Here is a 16,853-nt window from a genome sequence, read left to right as displayed (position 1 = left end):
CTGAGCCTTTTGTAAGGGTAGCTAGTAAAGTCAAAGGTCTTGACGTCTCCACTTTGAGAAGCTCGTCCAAGCAAAAGGGAATTCGGTGTTACATACTGAATACAGTCTTCCCGGCTCTGCATCCTTGCATCAATTGGACGCTCATTCGCAAGGTTGGCTGCCAAGTACAGGGCTGTGTGAGACTCACTGTAACTCAATCCAGACTCCTTCCCAAGACTCTGGAGCGCCTTCTTTACGATGCGCACAGCGGCTTCTGCAGCACCATTTCTGTGCGGGGAATCAGCAGGATGGATTTTCCACTCCCACACGGTTCTATTCCTTGCAGCAGTCTCCTCCAAGGCAGCTTTATTCTGGCTATACAAGAATCTGTACAGTTCTTCCAGGGCCGGCTTTGCACCTATGAAGTTGGTACCCGGGTCTGACCAGATCTTTCTTGGATGCCCCCGGATTGCTGTGAACCTTTGGTAGGCCATCAGGAACGCCTCAGTGGACACAGAGTTTGCCAGTTCAGTGTGGATGGCTCTGCTGGCCATGCAGCAGAAGACCACACCCCACACCTTCAGAGTCACTCTTCTCTTGACATCATCATTCACCCGGAAGGGTCCAAAAAGGTCCACAGAGGTGTACTCAAAAGGTGCTGCAGGTTCAGTCCTCTCAGGCGGCAAATCACCCATCACTTGTTGGCACTTTCTTGCTTTTGCCTTCCTGCAGACCAGGCAGCCGTCAACGACCTTTTGGGCTATTCTCCTTCCTTTTACAACCCAGGCCTTCCTTCTCATCTTGAGCAGGGTCCCAGCCACTCCGTCATGACCCTCACCATGAGACTCTCGAGCTAGCAATGTAGACACCCATGAGTCACAAGGTAAGAGGGGGACGGCGACACTGTCTTCTTTGAAGCCCTGCACTCTTCCACCACAGACAAAGAGCCCAGAGTCCTCTTTATAGACCACAAGCCTGTCTGTTGTAGTGCTTGGGAAATTTGCGCCCTCTTGTGCAGCAAGGAAAAGATCTCGCAGCACATCTTTCCTTTCTTGGACAGAGACGACTCCGGTTAAATGGACTGCCTCCCACTTTGGTCTATTCGGGATCCGGTTTGGTCCAAGGAACCTTCTAGCTGCCCTCCAGATCCAAGCAATGGTCTTAACAAGTCTGGTAAGGCTGCTGAACCGTTTCATGTCCACAAGGCTTTGGATTGCTGACCCTGCGGGTGGTCTCTGTTGACCTACTTGGACATGGTCCCCTTTCCGTCCTGGTCCCATTGCCTGGGCCCTCGTCAGAGCAGCGACAAAGGCTTTCTTTTGCAGTTTGTTGATGCTCTCTCTGGCAGCAGTAGCAATTTCTTTTGCAGATTTGATCGGCCACTCACACACAGGAAGGCTCAGGAACTCTGGACCATTCTGCCACTCTGAGTCTTCATCAAGTTGTTTGGGGCCGCTTCCTCTTGTGATTAGGTCTGCAATGTTCTGCGGACCAGGGATCCACCACCAGTCCTGGACTTGTGAGTTGCTTTGGATTTCTCCTATCCGATTTGCAAAGAAAGTTTGATAGCCATAGCTCTCTCTTTGGATTGCGCCAAGAACGGTCTGGCTGTCGACAAGATGGAACCACTTCTCCACTTTGATTTGGCTGTGCTTTTCAAAGTACCTCTTCAGGCGGGACGCAAACACTGCTCCACATACCTCTGATTTCACAGCATCGCCCTTCTGATCCAAAGGGGTTAGTTTGGCTTTAGACTCCACCAGCTTGATGATGGGGCCTTGATCAGAGCTCCACCTCAGATACATCACTGCTCCGTAGGCATGCTCGCTCCCATCTGAGAATGTAACTGCCCACGGCTTACCGGTATGGCATGAAGGAGTTAGAGCCCTGGTGAATTTGACCTTGCCGAGCTGGACATATTGTTCAAAAAGCTCAATTGCATCTTCCCTGAGTCCCTCTGAGAGCGCTGTGTCCCATGTGTCTTTAGCTGGGCAACTTTTGTTTTTTGCCTCTTGGAATGCTTGGCGCACCAGGATAGCTCCCTTCTGCTTTGCAGGCGTCACCAGGCCACTTGGGTCATACAATCCAGCCACCTGACTGAGCAACTCTCTTCTTGTCAGGGGATTGGGAGTCTGAGGCCTAACCTGTTCTTGCAGGAGGTTCTGACCAAGCCGCATCTTTTGCTTCCTCTTTGAGAAATTTATGGAAGTCATGACATGAAGCCTGTCTTCCCCAACAATGTAGCCAAGGCCGAGTGCCTTATTGTCGTCATCACCCATTTGATTTGGGAGGACCAAGGTTCCCTCTTTGGCTCTTGCGCTGCTGTCTGGCTCGACCTGCCTCCCACTTTGCCCAGAGAACACCCACGGCTTGAGCTGAAATCCTCCAGCCTTCAGGATGCTCTCGACGTTTGCAGTGATGGCTCTCAGGCGGTCTAGGTCATTTTGCGATGTCAGGACATCATCGACATAGCTGTCCTGCTGGAGTACCCGGCGCTCCTCCTCAAGGTGCATGAACTGAGGGAGGTTGGAGGTCTCTCGCATTGCAAGCTGTGCGATACACCCTGCTGGCTTGTCTCCAATGTTCACCCTGGTGACAGCATATTCTCCCAGCTCCTCGTTCTCAGAGTCTCGCCACAGGAATCTGTGGAGGTGCACTTCACGATCCTCAAGCCACACAGAGTTGTACATCTTTCTTATGTCACCCAAAGCAGCGTACACCCCACCTCTGAACTTCAGGAGGACTGCACGGATCGGGTTGAGGACGTCTGGACCTTTCATCAGCATGTCATTCAGGCTCACACCTCTGAATTTCTGGCTGCTGTTCCAGACGAGCCTCACTGGTGTCGTGATCGAGTGTGGATTTGGAGCGATGAGGTGGCTGACATACCATACTGGCCCGGTCCAGTTGGTAATCATATCTTTGGAGAGCTTCATTGCAGCACCTCTAGCGACCATGTCATGGACTTGGGCAGCATAGGCAGCTTTCCATTTGGGCTCTTTGGCAAGATGTTTTTCTGTTCTGAGGAAAGTGGCCTCAACAGCTCCCCTGTTGTTCGGGAGTGAAACTGGGTCTTCTATCCAGGGGTACTTGGCATGCCAATGCGGATCCTTGCTGTGGCAGTCACCTGCGACGTACGTGAGTCCGTCTCTCACTATCTCGAGTTCCCGCTCCTCAGCAAGGGTCATCTCTTTCCCACCTGGCTGGCAGTTTCCACATCGACAGCCCCCACACCTTGGATCGCAGGCAGCGCCAATACTGTCCCATCTCCACCATTCCAGGAAGTCTTGCCCAGTTATGAAGGTGGTTGACTCCTGGATGTCGTGGCAGATACGACTGTTTGTTTGCTGCTGCTTTAAGATCCAGGCGGGGAGTTCCTCATATTTACTGGCGGCGGTCCTCATTGACCTGGCGAAGTGAGTGTTGGATGCGTGGGCTGACACGGCGATGCTCTCAAACAGGTCTGGGTGAGTCCCTCCAACGGTCTTCCCCAACGGTCCGTCCCACAGCACAAGGTCTCCAACAACTCGAATTCGCTGAGGTGCCAGCTTACCCTCTCTGTGACTAATCAGCAAGCTTATCTCCTTTGGTCTTCTGAGGTCATCGGCTGGGATGTCAGGAAAGAACTTTTGCAGGTGTCTCGCGGTTACGCCCTTGTAGACATCTGCAATGTTGTCCAGTCCATAGCAAATCAACTGGTGGGATTGAAGGGTTCCTCTGGGAGTCTCTACTCTGATCTTTAACAGGTACCTTTTCGTTTCCACGTGAGCCTTCATCCCCCCAACCCCATGGACAACAAGGGTGATTTCCTCGCTTCTGAGGTTCAGCTTGCTTGCAGCTTTGTGGGTGATGTAGTTCGTGTCCGATGCCAGGTCGATCAAGGTCCCGATCTTCTGTCCAGCATTGGCTGTTACTTCAAGGAGCATCATTATGACTGGGAACTCTTGTAGACCACCTTCAATGAGAAGGCTTGATGGCTTGGTGACTGTGCTGAGGGTCTTTGAGGCGGCGTTCGAGAAGGCATCCCGACACTGTTTTGCAAGTTCTGGGGAGAGTTTTCTCATGAAGTCCTCCTGGTCAACAGTGTACTTTTCCTTTGCTTCCCCAGAATAGCGTCTACCCCTGTTCTGGACAGCACTGCTTCTTTCATCAGCATTTGGACACAGGTAGTAGTGATGATCACGACCATCTTTGCAGTCTGGATGCCTACAGAGAAAGGTGGGTTTGCAGAATGCCAAGTCATCATGGATTTCGAGGCACCTCTCACATGCCCCTACACTGTAAAAAAAAATATTTGCAATTGTTGGACTAATTATAGTTTTCAAGTTAGTCAGACTCCGAAATAAGTTTTTCTATGTTTAACTACCGAAACAGAGTCTGGCCAGCAAACTTCCCCCTATCGTTGCCTCAAAAGCTATTTTCATAACACTACAACTAAGATTTTGGAGTTGCAAAAAGGTAGACGTCTTTTTGTTGGAAACCCCGTGGATTTCGTTTCAGGGGTGGGGGCGGGGCAGTCTGGGCTGCGCTCGTGAGTGAGTGGATGTCAGTTTGGACAGACGGAATCTCATTTTCGACATTGGTGCCAGATCTTGGTGATAACGAGCATGTTTGGGGGATTCGTCGAACATTTTTTTGGCTAAAAAGGTAAGTGTTTTTATTTTATTTTGTTTTCGAGATGAGGGATGTTAACGGCAAAGTGCACTGTACTATTTTAATGGAAATATTGTGTCCAACTACTTAAGTTAGCTTTGCTAGCTAGACTACTGATGGGCCCCAAAAATAATTATTTCACGAACAGGAATAAATGGTCTAGCACTGAGGGCGTTTAAAAACGTGATTTAGTGTGATTATGGCATAATGCATTTAGCAGAGAAAGGTTCCACTCGTGCGCTGTAAAAAGACGGGGGAAAGGTTTCGGTCGGGACTGTCAGTCATACAAGAAGCGTAGGGAACGTGTTTGACGGTGAGGCTCGCCACCGGAGCAGAGACTGTTTACAACAGGTACCTTGGTTATAATCCAGGTAATATACATCAGTTATGTGTTTAAGTCGAGTTATAGTTTGCCACTGTGACGCTAAGAGTCAAGATTTTGACCGAGGTTAAGTGTGTGTCATGGTTGTAGCCTTGTCTCAGCCCAAGGTGGCGGTCGCCGATAGCAATGACCGCTAAATGTAAAGCTAGTCACTTTCTGTCTGGGCTAAAACCATAGATGGTATATAAAATGCTAAAACGAGGGTAATAAATTATCATAGCTATGTATGGTTAAGACATGATGGTGACGATTAATTGTGTGAAGCATTGTGTATTGACAGACTAGCTAATCCCCGCTAGCATGCTAATGCTATAGCGGGAATTTCCTCACCGTCATGAAGGCAGAAGGAACAGTTGACTATTTTGAAAAGAGACTGCCATAGCCCGCCTTTTAAATGATTTTATTATGATGTTAATGTTAATATTGTGAAATATTTCAGCAAATAAGCTGTTTTAGTTTGCCACTGTGACATTAAGAGACATTGCATTTGACCGTGGTTTATAGGTTAAGCGTGTGTGTGAGGCCCCCCAGTGCCCTAGATGGCAGGCCGTGGTTAAGCACGTGTGCGGCCTCCCCATTGCCGAATGGCGGGCGCTGCTAGCAATGTCTCTGCAAAATGTAAAGCTAGTCACTTTCTGTGTGGGCTAAAACCATAGATAGTATATAAAATACTAAAACGAGTGTTATACATGTTCATAGCTATATATGGTTAAGACATGGTGGTGACAACAAATTGTGTGAAGCATTGTGTATTGACAGACGAGCTAAGCTAATCCCCGCTAGCATGCCATAGCCGTAGGCCGGGTATTTCCTCCCACTTGTTCAAAATGTTTTGTGATGGTACCAGAGTCCGTGTTTTAATGCTTTTATTATGTCTGAGAATGCTGGAAATATTACAGTAACTGGCTGTGGGTTACAGAAGTAATACTAAGTTAATTCAGTTAAATATTAGTTAATACAATGATTCATTCTGAAGTAATGGTGTGTATTACTGAACTGTCATTTTCATGTTTGATTCGAGTTTTTGCATTACTTACCTGCAGTGCACTTAAAGGGGTGATTCTACACTAAACAGACAGTATTTCCATAGCTAAGGTTACTTGCCAATACTTACCCGTAGGCCCTGTTGAGCAAAGTTAACATGTATTTGAGTACTTACATGGGTATTTAGACAATGTAAAGTGATATAATACAGAGTATGGTACTAAGGATAGCTTGTGGAGGATATGTCTATGTGCAGTGTAGCCTTTTACGATTTATGTGTGTTATAAGGTGTATGGAGTATGTGTTTAAAATAGGGGTGGGGGGGAAAAAAACAATTGTGAATTATTGTCTCTGCAGTTAAATGTTTTTAGTGAAACTAAATATTTCCATATCTTGTGTTTCAGGGGAGGATCACATGCAGTGCAAATTTTGCAAATTCTCAAGCTCCAGTCAAGTGGTTCTTCTGAAGCACTGCCGACTTCGTCACGGAACAGGTGCGCACTGGCCCTGTGTTCACACAGACTGTGTGTGTGTATTTAAAACACTTGGTGCATTAAAGTCGCACCTCTCAAGATCACACAAAACTGTGAGAATCCAGGAAAATTCCACATTTCAATGTGAATTGTGTGATTTTAAAGAGATTTGCAGTGAAAAAGCTTTTTGGAACCACCTCGGGCGTCATATAAAGCAACGAGAAACTGTACCATGTCCCATTCGAGGATGCAACTTTAAAACAAACACTCGCTCAACCTTCAGTTCTCACAGAAGTCGAATCCATAAGAATTGTACGCTTAGGGATTTTCGATCAATAGCAAGAGCCGATACTGAAGACGTTGGAAATGATGGTGAACAATCTGATGGTGAAACTGGGACTGCATTGCACAATAGTGTGAGACCAACAGAGGTTGAAGAGTTTCCGGAAGATGTGGATAGTGAGACACTTCAGCATAAATTGGCCTCTCTTTTTCTATGTATGCAAACTGTTTTACATGTGTCAAGGAGTTCAACACAAAAGATTGTAGAGGATTTGCATAACCTGCTGTCTTTTTCTAACATTCATACTCTCAACAGTGTGAAAGATATCCTTTCAAAGCATAACATTGAAGTAAATGATTCTGTTCTGCAAGAAATTTCTAATGCTATAGTTCAAACTAATCCACTCCTTCTAACAACATCAGAGAAAGGTTTGCTATCTACAGATTACAGAAGGAATTCATATTTCAAGGAAAATTTTTGTGTTATAGAACCCATAGAATATCTTTATAACAGAGATCATAAAAATGCTTTTGTTTATGTTCCTGTCACTAAGGTACTTGAGACTTTACTAGGAAGGGCAGATTTTTTGGACCAAATTGTATTTGATCAAGAAAGTTTATCCGGACACTTTAAGTCTTTTCAAGACGGCAAGTATTACAAGGACAATAAGTTACTGGGACAGCAAAACATATGCATAAGTTTGGCATTGTATATCGATGATTTTGAAATTTGCAACCCTCTGGGTACATCTAGAAAACTTCATAAAATAACTGCAGTATATTGGGTTGTTCTAAATTTACCAGCCAAATACCGTTCAAGTCTCACTTCAATACAATTAGCTCTCTTTGGTAAAAGTGAGGATGTCAAACAACATGGTTATGAAAAGTTTCTAGAGCCATTGATCAAAGATATACAGTGTCTAGAACAAGAAGGAATCTTTGTTGAAATTTTAGGTCAGTTTGTTAAGGGTGCAATATTTTGTGTGTCTGCAGATAACCTTGGAGCACATAGTCTTGCAGGCTTCTTTGAAAGTTTTAATGTTGAAAAGTTCTGTCGGTTTTGTTTGATAAGTCGGGACCAAATTGCAACCACTGAAGTGAATGATTTTCAATTGAGGGATATTGATGAACATGACACCTTTTTGGAAGAGCTTAGGCAAAATGACAACCTCCAAAACATTAATGGGGTGAAACGGGAATGTGTTCTGAGCCAACATCTGGCGTTCTTTCATCCAGTCACTGGATTTCCTCCAGATGTCTTGCATGACCTTTTTGAAGGTGTCATACCTGTCGAATTGTCTTTGTGTTTAAAAAAGCTGATCTCAAAACGCTTCTTTACATTTGATGCATTAAACGACTGCATTAAATCATTCCCATACAAGGACTCGGACAAAGTTAACAAACCACAAAAAATTCCAAGAGCAAGCTTTGTTAAAGGAACTGTTGGTGGTAACGGACATGAAAATTGGACTCTAATGCGCCTACTTCCTTTTATAATTGGATGTAAGATACCAGAACAGGAGCCTGCATGGGAGATTTTAATGGACCTTAAGGAAATTGTTGACATTGTTGTGTCTAACAGACTCTCAGAGGAAGCATTGTGTTATTTATCCTGTAAACTACTGGATCATCGCAAGTTGCTCACAACTACCTTTCCGGACTTCAGATTGAGGCCAAAACATCACTTCATAGACCACTACCCACATCTCATTCGCTGCTATGGGCCTTTAACGGAGTTGTGGACGATGAGGTTCGAAGCTAAGCATAGCTTCTTTAAAAAAGTTATCCACGACACTCACAATTGGAAAAATGTGCTGCTCACTCTTTCCTCAAAGCACCAGCAAATGATGGCCTACCATCTGGATAATGAGAACCTTTTCAAGACAAAACTGTATGTTGAAAAGGTGAAAGTCATCAGGGTCTCCGAATTGGATCCACTACGAAAGTGTGCAATACAAAAGAAGTACCCACATCTAGACAGTGTGTCTCTGTCCAAATCTGTTTACCTGCATGGAACACAGTATGCGGAGGGCATGATTTTAGCTGCTGGGCAGTGCAGTGGCCTCCCAGAATTCCATAAGATTGTGACTGTTCTTGTCAACTCCAATGATGTGACATTCATTTGTAAATTACTTTCATCCTGGTACATTGAACATCTAAGGTCTTACGAGCTTGTTGAACCCCACTGTTCAGAATTAGTGGCCCTTGATCCAGATGTGCTGACAGATTACCGCCCTCTTACAGCGTACAAAGTTGGTGGAAAGCTGATGGTCACCACAAGATCATTCATTCTCCATTAAATAAGCCAAAAATGGTATGCTTTTTGTTTACACTAAAATGGTCTATTCAATAATGATTTTATTAAAGATTTATCAAGTAAATGTTCTTACCCAAGTTTTACATATATTTTCCACCTCTTCTCTTTCAGACTTTGTTACTTCGGGTCGTTGTCTCCTCCAAAAATGCCAGAAGAATCCAGCTTTTCGAAGTACCGGAATCTGTGAACAATCTGATAGAAATACTAAGAGAGAGATTAGAACTTGAAAGTGACTTCTCACTACAGTTTGAGGACCCAGAGTTTGGAAATGCACTATGCAACTTGACATCAATGTCTGAGTTACCAGCTGAGCGTGCAGTCTTGCATATTGTGTGGGACAGGGATTCATCTGTTAACCAGTCCTCTATTGCTTCAGTCTCCTCTCTGGATACAGCCAGTGTTCACTCTGAAGATTTCCGGGATAGGTCTCCAGATATCCAGAGCAATTTAAGGCATGTTGCTAAGTGGCCCATTCCGTTTCCTATCCCCAAGTTTAAACAGGATGTTGAACTGAAATTGCGTAAAGGCAATGCAACATATGAAAAGTCCAACAAGGGCTTTGATTTGACAAGAGACATCAAAATGGAAATCTTGGATAAAATCGCACAGGCGATTGTTGAAATCAAAAGCTACCCTGAGAAAGCGGAAATTGAATCAGTTGCCTCTTCACTGGTCCTCAAGTATCCGTGCCTGAAGGAGCCAGGTAGCATCACAGGCTACGATGGTTGGAAAACGAGCATAAAGTACAAGCTCGGAAACTTCAGGTCAAAGCTGCGCGAGGCGGGCTGTAATGAAGTGGATGTTAACAGGAAAAGAAAAGCAGGAGATGAGGATGACACTCCATTCACCCTGAAAAGGCCCAAACGTGGAGAGGTCAACCATGTTCCAGATTATCCACAACACCATGACGATTCTACTCTTGAAGGGGAAAGAGTTGCTCTGGTCGATGAAACGAAAAAGAAAAAAAAGAACACGACATTGATACGGCAGAAGATGGAGCTGACATTTTCCCTTAGGCGGAGAGAGGTAGTAGAGGTGCAGCCTATGGTATCGGAGGTCCAGCAGAGATGGCCTGCACTGTTTTCCTGTGAAGAGGTAAGGCTGTAATTTATTAAGTAACATTGTATTTAATAGGTGAAGGAGCGTATTACATTGATACATATATTGACACACTCTACTATTCCCTGCATTACCACTCCAATACATGCTCCTCCAACACAACTATACCACTATACCATCAGTCCTGAAATTTGAAGTCAAAACCTCACATTGTGATTAAAGTTAAACTACATTGTTCCGCTGATTGTTTTTCAGATATCTGAAGAATTTCGTCGAATCACCAGCAAAGACCTCCTGGAGACTTTCAATGCGTCCCTTGACAAATATGTTCCTCGCCTGCTCAGACTGTACCGGACAAGAAAGGGAGCTTTTGGGCAGCAAATGGAAGACATCCTGGATAAGCTTGATGAACAGGTGAGTGATGGACAGTAAAATGATGTTATGAGTCATTGCTTTATCTTCTTATTTTTTTACATTTGATAATTATAACAGTATTTTTAATTTGCAACACTAGAAAATGAACTAGTCCGAAGGCTTGCTGTGTTTTTATTTATTTCTTTTTTTTCTTTTTTTAAAGCGTGCGGCTGATCAGACCTGCACTTTATCCTCCATTACTAAAAATAATTTCTGATTTTGCAATTTGTATAAATCCACTATGGCACTTCACTCATTTATATGCTTATATTTTCCACTGTATACTCTTTAGACATCAGACATTCTGTCTCACCGAAAGACTGCAGCACTGAGATGCCTCCCTGTTTTTGTCCGGGATGACACAACCAAGTTTTTCCTGCAGCCTTTGGTAAGTAAGAGCAACAATAGGAAATGGACATGTTCTGACTTCAATTAATCGTTGTCAAAAGTGTTTGATTTATAATATCGTCTGGAGGCGCACACAGCTTTTGGCCGTGATAATATGTATTCTATGATATAGATATCTATGTATTATATGATATTATTTAGATATAGAGCTCCAGGACTGTAACGCAAGTGTTGTACACTTCCTTGTTATTTGGATAACCGTTCTGCTGTTGGTGTTATGGCGCATAACACGTCGGACTCTCGTCTCTGGTATTTCTACAATGAGACTTGTAGTGGGGGTTATCTCAGCCATGGTTGAGAATGAATTGGGGGGGGAAAGGAACTTTGGCTTTGACTCCCTGAAGTACATGAACCACGACATGGAGGAGAAAGGGATTGTTGGCCGCGAATGTCTCCCGCTTTAGCCCTGCTTCCCGCTGCCGAGGGACCACCGCCTCGGCGCTGCAGGAGGCGGTGATAAAAGCTGACCGCTCCCTCGGCAGCGAGGCTCCGGCGGGAGACTACCGCGGCCAACTATCCCTTTCTCCTCCATGTCGTGGTTCATGCCTACTTCAGGGAGTCAAAGCCAAAGTTCCTTTCCCCCAATTCATTCTCAACCATGGCTGAGATAACTACGAGTCTCGTTGTGGAAATACCAGAGACGAGAGTCCGACGTGTTATGTGCCATAACACCAACAGCAGAACGGTTCCTCCATGTTGTGGTTCAGTCTACTTCAGATTGATGTGGACGTGGAAGAACCAGAGACGTCGGAGAACCCGACGCGGTCGTTTGAGATTCATAATAGCCTATCGTCTGGAGGCTTACACAGCTTTTGGCCGTGATAATATATATTATATATTATATGATCTAGATATCTATGTATAATATGGGTTTCTACGAGCCATTGCGATACATCCACCGTAAACAGAGCGCATGGTACCATGGCTACAAGCTGCTCAGGGCCACACCCCCACCCCCCTCCTTTACCCTCTTTTGACACGCCCACCGAAACAGCGCATTTGGGGGAAGCTCAATGTGCGACTGGCTCGGAGTGGCTGTAACTGCACCACGGCTGAATTTCGGGGACGTCTTTGAATACTGTCTTTGTGGCCAACTAATACCTATATTAAAGCATCCATAAAATAGCATGGCATGGGATCTTTAAGGGTTAAAAAATATTTTTGTGAAAATTTTTACATTTTAATCGGCCCCAATAAATCCATATCAGTCGGGGCCTAATTACATCCTTTTGTTCGAACTAGCTCTCAATCATGCATCTGTTACTTTTCCTCAGGAAACTGACCCTGACGAAAGAGTGCTCAGAGGCGTGTCTGTGGGTCTCCTTGCTGTCTGTGAAGAAGATGATCCTGCTGTTTCACCAAACGTGCGGGACTGGGCTGTTGTGTTGGAAGGTTCCATCGTGCTACCTGACCTGCCAGACCTCGGCACTGCCTTTGCATACCTCTTTGGCCTACTGTATGCAATGAACATTGATTATCCGAAGGAGATGAGGTACACCTTTGAAGCAATTCAGACCATCTTTTTCGAACTTGGCTCTCAGTGCTCCCAGCGCACAAGGTCTCTGAAAACAAAGCTTTTGCTGTGACTCTTAATGTGGAGGCCAACCTTTTGTTTTATGCCTGTTCTAGTGCATTGTGGTTGGTGCTTGTAAATATTCACAGCCAGTGATTTAAAAAGTCCTCACGGAAAACTTTAAATAATATATTTTTATTTTCAAAATTGTTTCGGGCACCAGTTTGCAAGAGGTGCATATATCAACTGTTCAAGTTTGTGATTGTTTTAGTAACACCTCCGTGTCTGTACACGCTTGCATGTGTTCTCATTTTAAGCATGCCATTCTCCTCTGCCTGTGATAAAGAAATGTGTGGGATTATCGGTTGCCAGTCCACAAAGCTCTGGATTCTCATTGGTTTTGTTTTTTATTGATAAAAAAGTTATCAATGTTGTTCCATGGTGGTGTTGAACATGTTTCTGAATAAGAGAAATACAAAGTTTTCAGATACCTTTTGATGTGTGCTATTTATTCATTTAGCATTTCTTAAATACAATTACAGCAACATTATTGTTACTTGATTTATAAAGGAACTTTTCTCACTTAAGTAACACGAATATCTGAGTTTGTTGAAGGTAAAAATACATTGAATTGAAGTATGGATTTTATTGTTGGTCCGACATAAATATCATTATTAGGTGAACAAGATCGAGTTGGCATAACTCGTATATAAACTCGGAAATCTTAGTTGTCGACAACAGTAGTCAAAGTTTCAACGAGAATTTCTGAGTTTGTTGAAGGTAAAAATGCATCGAATTGAAGCATGGATTTTATTGTTGGTCCGACGTAAATATCATAATTGGGTGAACAAGATCGAGTTGGCATAACTCGTATGTAAACTCGGAAATCTTAGTTAAGTCAACAACAGTAGTCAAAGTTTCAACAAGAATTTCTAAGTTTGTTGAAGGTAAAAATACATGGCATTGAAGCATGAATTTTATTGTTGGTCCGACGTAAATATCACAATTAGGTGAACAAGAGGATCCAAGTTGGCATAACTCATATGTCAACTTGTTTTTCTTAGTCAGGTCAACAATAGTAGTCCAAAGTTGAGAGAACTCAAAAATGTGGTTGCATCAGGTTGCCTTGATAATTTGCGTTTTCTCAACTTTTTTTTTTTTACAGTGTAGCTCCTTTACGGCAGCATTCCTCTCTGCTGGCTTTAGGGCTCGAAATTGCTTGCAGAAATACAGCTTTGCTCTGTGCTTCTCGTCACCACAGATGACACATCCTGCCTGGGCACCATCAGACTTCGTGGCTCTTGTTGTGGCGTGTCTTGAATCAGATCTTGCTTCTTTTCTTGGTTCCTCATCCATCAGTTGCTCGAGTTGCTCATAAATGAACTCTTGCTCTTTCAGGAATGCCAACAGACTGTCAAATCTGTTGTCTGGGAACACAGCATTCTGACTATCAGCCACATAGACAAGCCATTCCTTCTTCAGATTTTCAGGAAGCTTACATTCGATGGACTTTATGACCAACGGATTCTTGATTGCCCCTGTGTCTCCCAGGTCACTCAAATCCTGCAATGCCTTCTCAACTGCTTGAATCAATTCCACTATCTTTCGTGGTTGGTGACTCCTAACAGCTGGCATTTTCTGTAACTCTTCCACAATTTCAATGGCGATGGCGGTTTGGTTTCCATAGCGATTTCCAAGGACACGGAAAACGTCTTCTGCGGTGTTGTAGGTGGTGAGCCTGAGGTCTCTGGTGATTCTTTCATCCAGGCTGTCCAGCAACTGGAATTTCTTCACCTCTCTTGAGCCTGTGGGTTCACTTTGCCTTTGCAGCGCTTCCCAATCTTTCCTCCATCTATGGAAATCTCGTTTAACGCCAGAGAACTTGGGGAGAGCTATTGGCTTTAACCTGATTGTGGGCATGGTAGGATTTAGGGGGGCAGTCCACGTCTGTCTTTTATCCTCTTCTTTCAGCTTTACCTGTATGAATTCAGCCTTCATAGACACAAGCACAGGAACTGTGAGGTCTAACTCTCTAAGTCGGTCTTGGATGACTCTTTTCTGATCTGATGGAATCCATCGCTTCCAGCGATCATGCAATCCTTTTGCCGTCTTTGTGAGGTCTTGCAAGTGGTTGAGCATGAAATCATAGGCCTCTTGTTTCGTACTTCGGTCTACTGCAGCAGTGCGCTTGCACTCTGACTCTGCGACTTCCAGTGACGTGAAAACCTCATTGGCGCCAGAGTTGGACCACAGCACGTTTTGGACAAGATGTTTGATTTCCTTCAATTTAGATGCACTTTCAATGGCAGTGTTTGTCAGGTCGGCCTTTTGCTGTTCTGTTAACACTGCTTCTTCTTCAGCGCCCAGCTCCGCCTCTTTGTCAGCAATGAGCTTGGCTTCCAAGTCATCATTTACCTCTAAGACTTTTTCAGCAGCTTTAGAGAGTGCATTAAACCCATTTTCAAGCTCCTGCTCAGAGAGATCCTCGTAGGTCCTCTGCAAGCGGTTGGCCAGACGAGAAAAAGCTCTCTTCGCCACTGTTCTCTCCATTTTCAGCTCCTCCGCCATCTTTTCCCTGTTGCAGGTGACGCGTAGGTGACAAGATAAGAGTTTGTTTGTTATTTGGATTTTAATCCGCCTTTGATTTTCCTTGGTTCCAGTTCCTGGACTCCGCGGTTTTTTACTGTCAAGTTGTCCGTGTTTTTTGCTGTTTTGTACTTTTTCCCCAACTTGAAAGAGGAACTGACATCTATTGGAGGTTTTGGGAAACTGGATTCTACTCAAAATGTAATGACTTGAGTCCCAGGCAGTAGCTACGTTTTCACTTTTCTTTCCTTTTTATTTTCAGTTAAACAGTAGCTCAGTAGTATTTTCTCTTGCCATTATCCTTTAGGTAAAAAACCTTTAAAGATAAACAGAAACATAGAAAACACACATGAATATCAGCAATACACACAACAATAAACCGACACCAACATGTGCAAAATAATTGACTTTCTCAGATATAAATTCTTGTACAAAATATACTGGAATTTTAAACTTAAAAAGTACACAAACAACGCAGAAATTACATTTTTCAATTGTGGAACATTCAATAATAAAGTATTAAATGCATAAACCATCACTTATACAAAAATGGCTACTGCAGCCTCACCATCACCTTATTTCTAACAAGTGACAACTTAGTTTACAGTTCACTGTATAGGCAGACAACATTAGCATCCCCACTTGCAACGCAATGCTGCGGTTAGAAGCTATTAATAGCACAAACAACGTTACCGGAGCAGCGGCAGACTTTGATGGAACAGATCGGAAGTAGGCTACATTCTCTTACCGGCTGCCTCTCCAGATTTCAAAGATGTTCAGTATGTACAATACAAGAGTTTTTAAGCTCAATAAAAACCTCCTTGAAGCTCAATAAAAACACCTGCTGCTCGTGTCCGCGTCGCGTGTATGACGTAGCTTATTTTTGCGTTGGTCAGAACTTTGCGTCAACCATTAGTTGAGCTGGTGAGTCCCTCCGCTCCCAATTTAAAATTAAATCACTATTTTTTGTCCGTTAATTTCTTCTTTTTTTTCAGTGTATTTTCTTAAACCCCAAAGTAAATTTAACCACAGTTTGACTCGACAGTGTGTGTGTGTGCGTGTGCGTGTGTGTGTGAGTCTGTGTGGGTGAGTGTGTGAGTCTGTGTGAGTGAGTGAGTCTGTGTGAGTGAGTGAGTCTGTGTGAGTGAGTGAGTCTGTGGGGTAGTGAGTGTTCTGGAGGTGGTGTGATGGTGAGGGATGCTTAGATCATAGCTTTCCTTCTATAGCGCGAACAGCTGGACATCAGACTTACAGATGAGCAGGTTGTACAGTACATTGGCGGCTTCAGTCGTTAATTCCACAGCACATGTTATTAAAGAGGGTTTAACATGTCAGAAACACACACACACGCGCACACACACACACACACACACACACACACACACACACACACACACACACACACACACTCACACACAGATATACACATACAGACAAACACACATACAGACACACACACGTACAGATAAAGAAACACATACAGATACACACGCATACAAAGACACACATGTACAAATATAGATACACATACAGATGCACACACACACATACAGACACACACACATGTACAGATATAGTACTGTCTGATCAGTACCTCCTAGTAGAACAGTTCTGCATCGGTTCAGTGCGTTTTGGGGCCATACCATGGAAGCTATTGAGCAGAAAGCCGTTTTCCATTTGTCGACGGTCCCACTGTGAGGTACAAGCAGTCAGGGACCAGTGGGGGTCCCTTGGTGGTCCCCAAGACACACTGAGAGCACGGCAGGAGCCGCTGATGGACCCCAGATGAAGAGGAGAATATCT

At 44.1% G+C, this 16,853-nt stretch overlaps 3 protein-coding genes across 4 annotated transcripts in view; all 3 read left to right on the top strand.

The window, feature by feature from the left end:
* The window catches only part of mpp4b (MAGUK p55 scaffold protein 4b), a 40,509-nt gene that overhangs the window by 3,624 nt on the left and 20,032 nt on the right, over positions 1-16,853 (top strand). The gene's annotated exons all lie outside the window — the stretch shown is intronic.
* On the top strand, positions 4,919-8,073 carry LOC132462166 (uncharacterized). The gene is made up of 3 exons (XM_060057788.1): positions 4,919-5,003; positions 6,403-7,909; positions 8,070-8,073. Exons 2-3 carry the CDS (start codon positions 6,414-6,416, stop codon positions 8,071-8,073), a joined length of 1,500 nt encoding a protein of 499 aa, XP_059913771.1. The 5' UTR covers positions 4,919-5,003; positions 6,403-6,413.
* On the top strand, positions 8,782-12,869 carry LOC132461206 (uncharacterized). Its single transcript, XM_060056265.1, has 5 exons — positions 8,782-9,067; positions 9,182-10,165; positions 10,385-10,543; positions 10,836-10,931; positions 12,226-12,869. The coding sequence occupies exons 1-5, from the start codon at positions 9,065-9,067 to the stop codon at positions 12,535-12,537; spliced, it is 1,554 nt and encodes a 517-aa protein (XP_059912248.1). The 5' UTR covers positions 8,782-9,064; the 3' UTR covers positions 12,538-12,869.

The sequence above is a fragment of the Gadus macrocephalus genome, chromosome 7, assembly GCF_031168955.1.
Source record: "Gadus macrocephalus chromosome 7, ASM3116895v1".
Taxonomy (NCBI): domain Eukaryota; kingdom Metazoa; phylum Chordata; class Actinopteri; order Gadiformes; family Gadidae; genus Gadus; species Gadus macrocephalus.
This window is presented reverse-complemented; position numbering and strand designations above follow the sequence as displayed.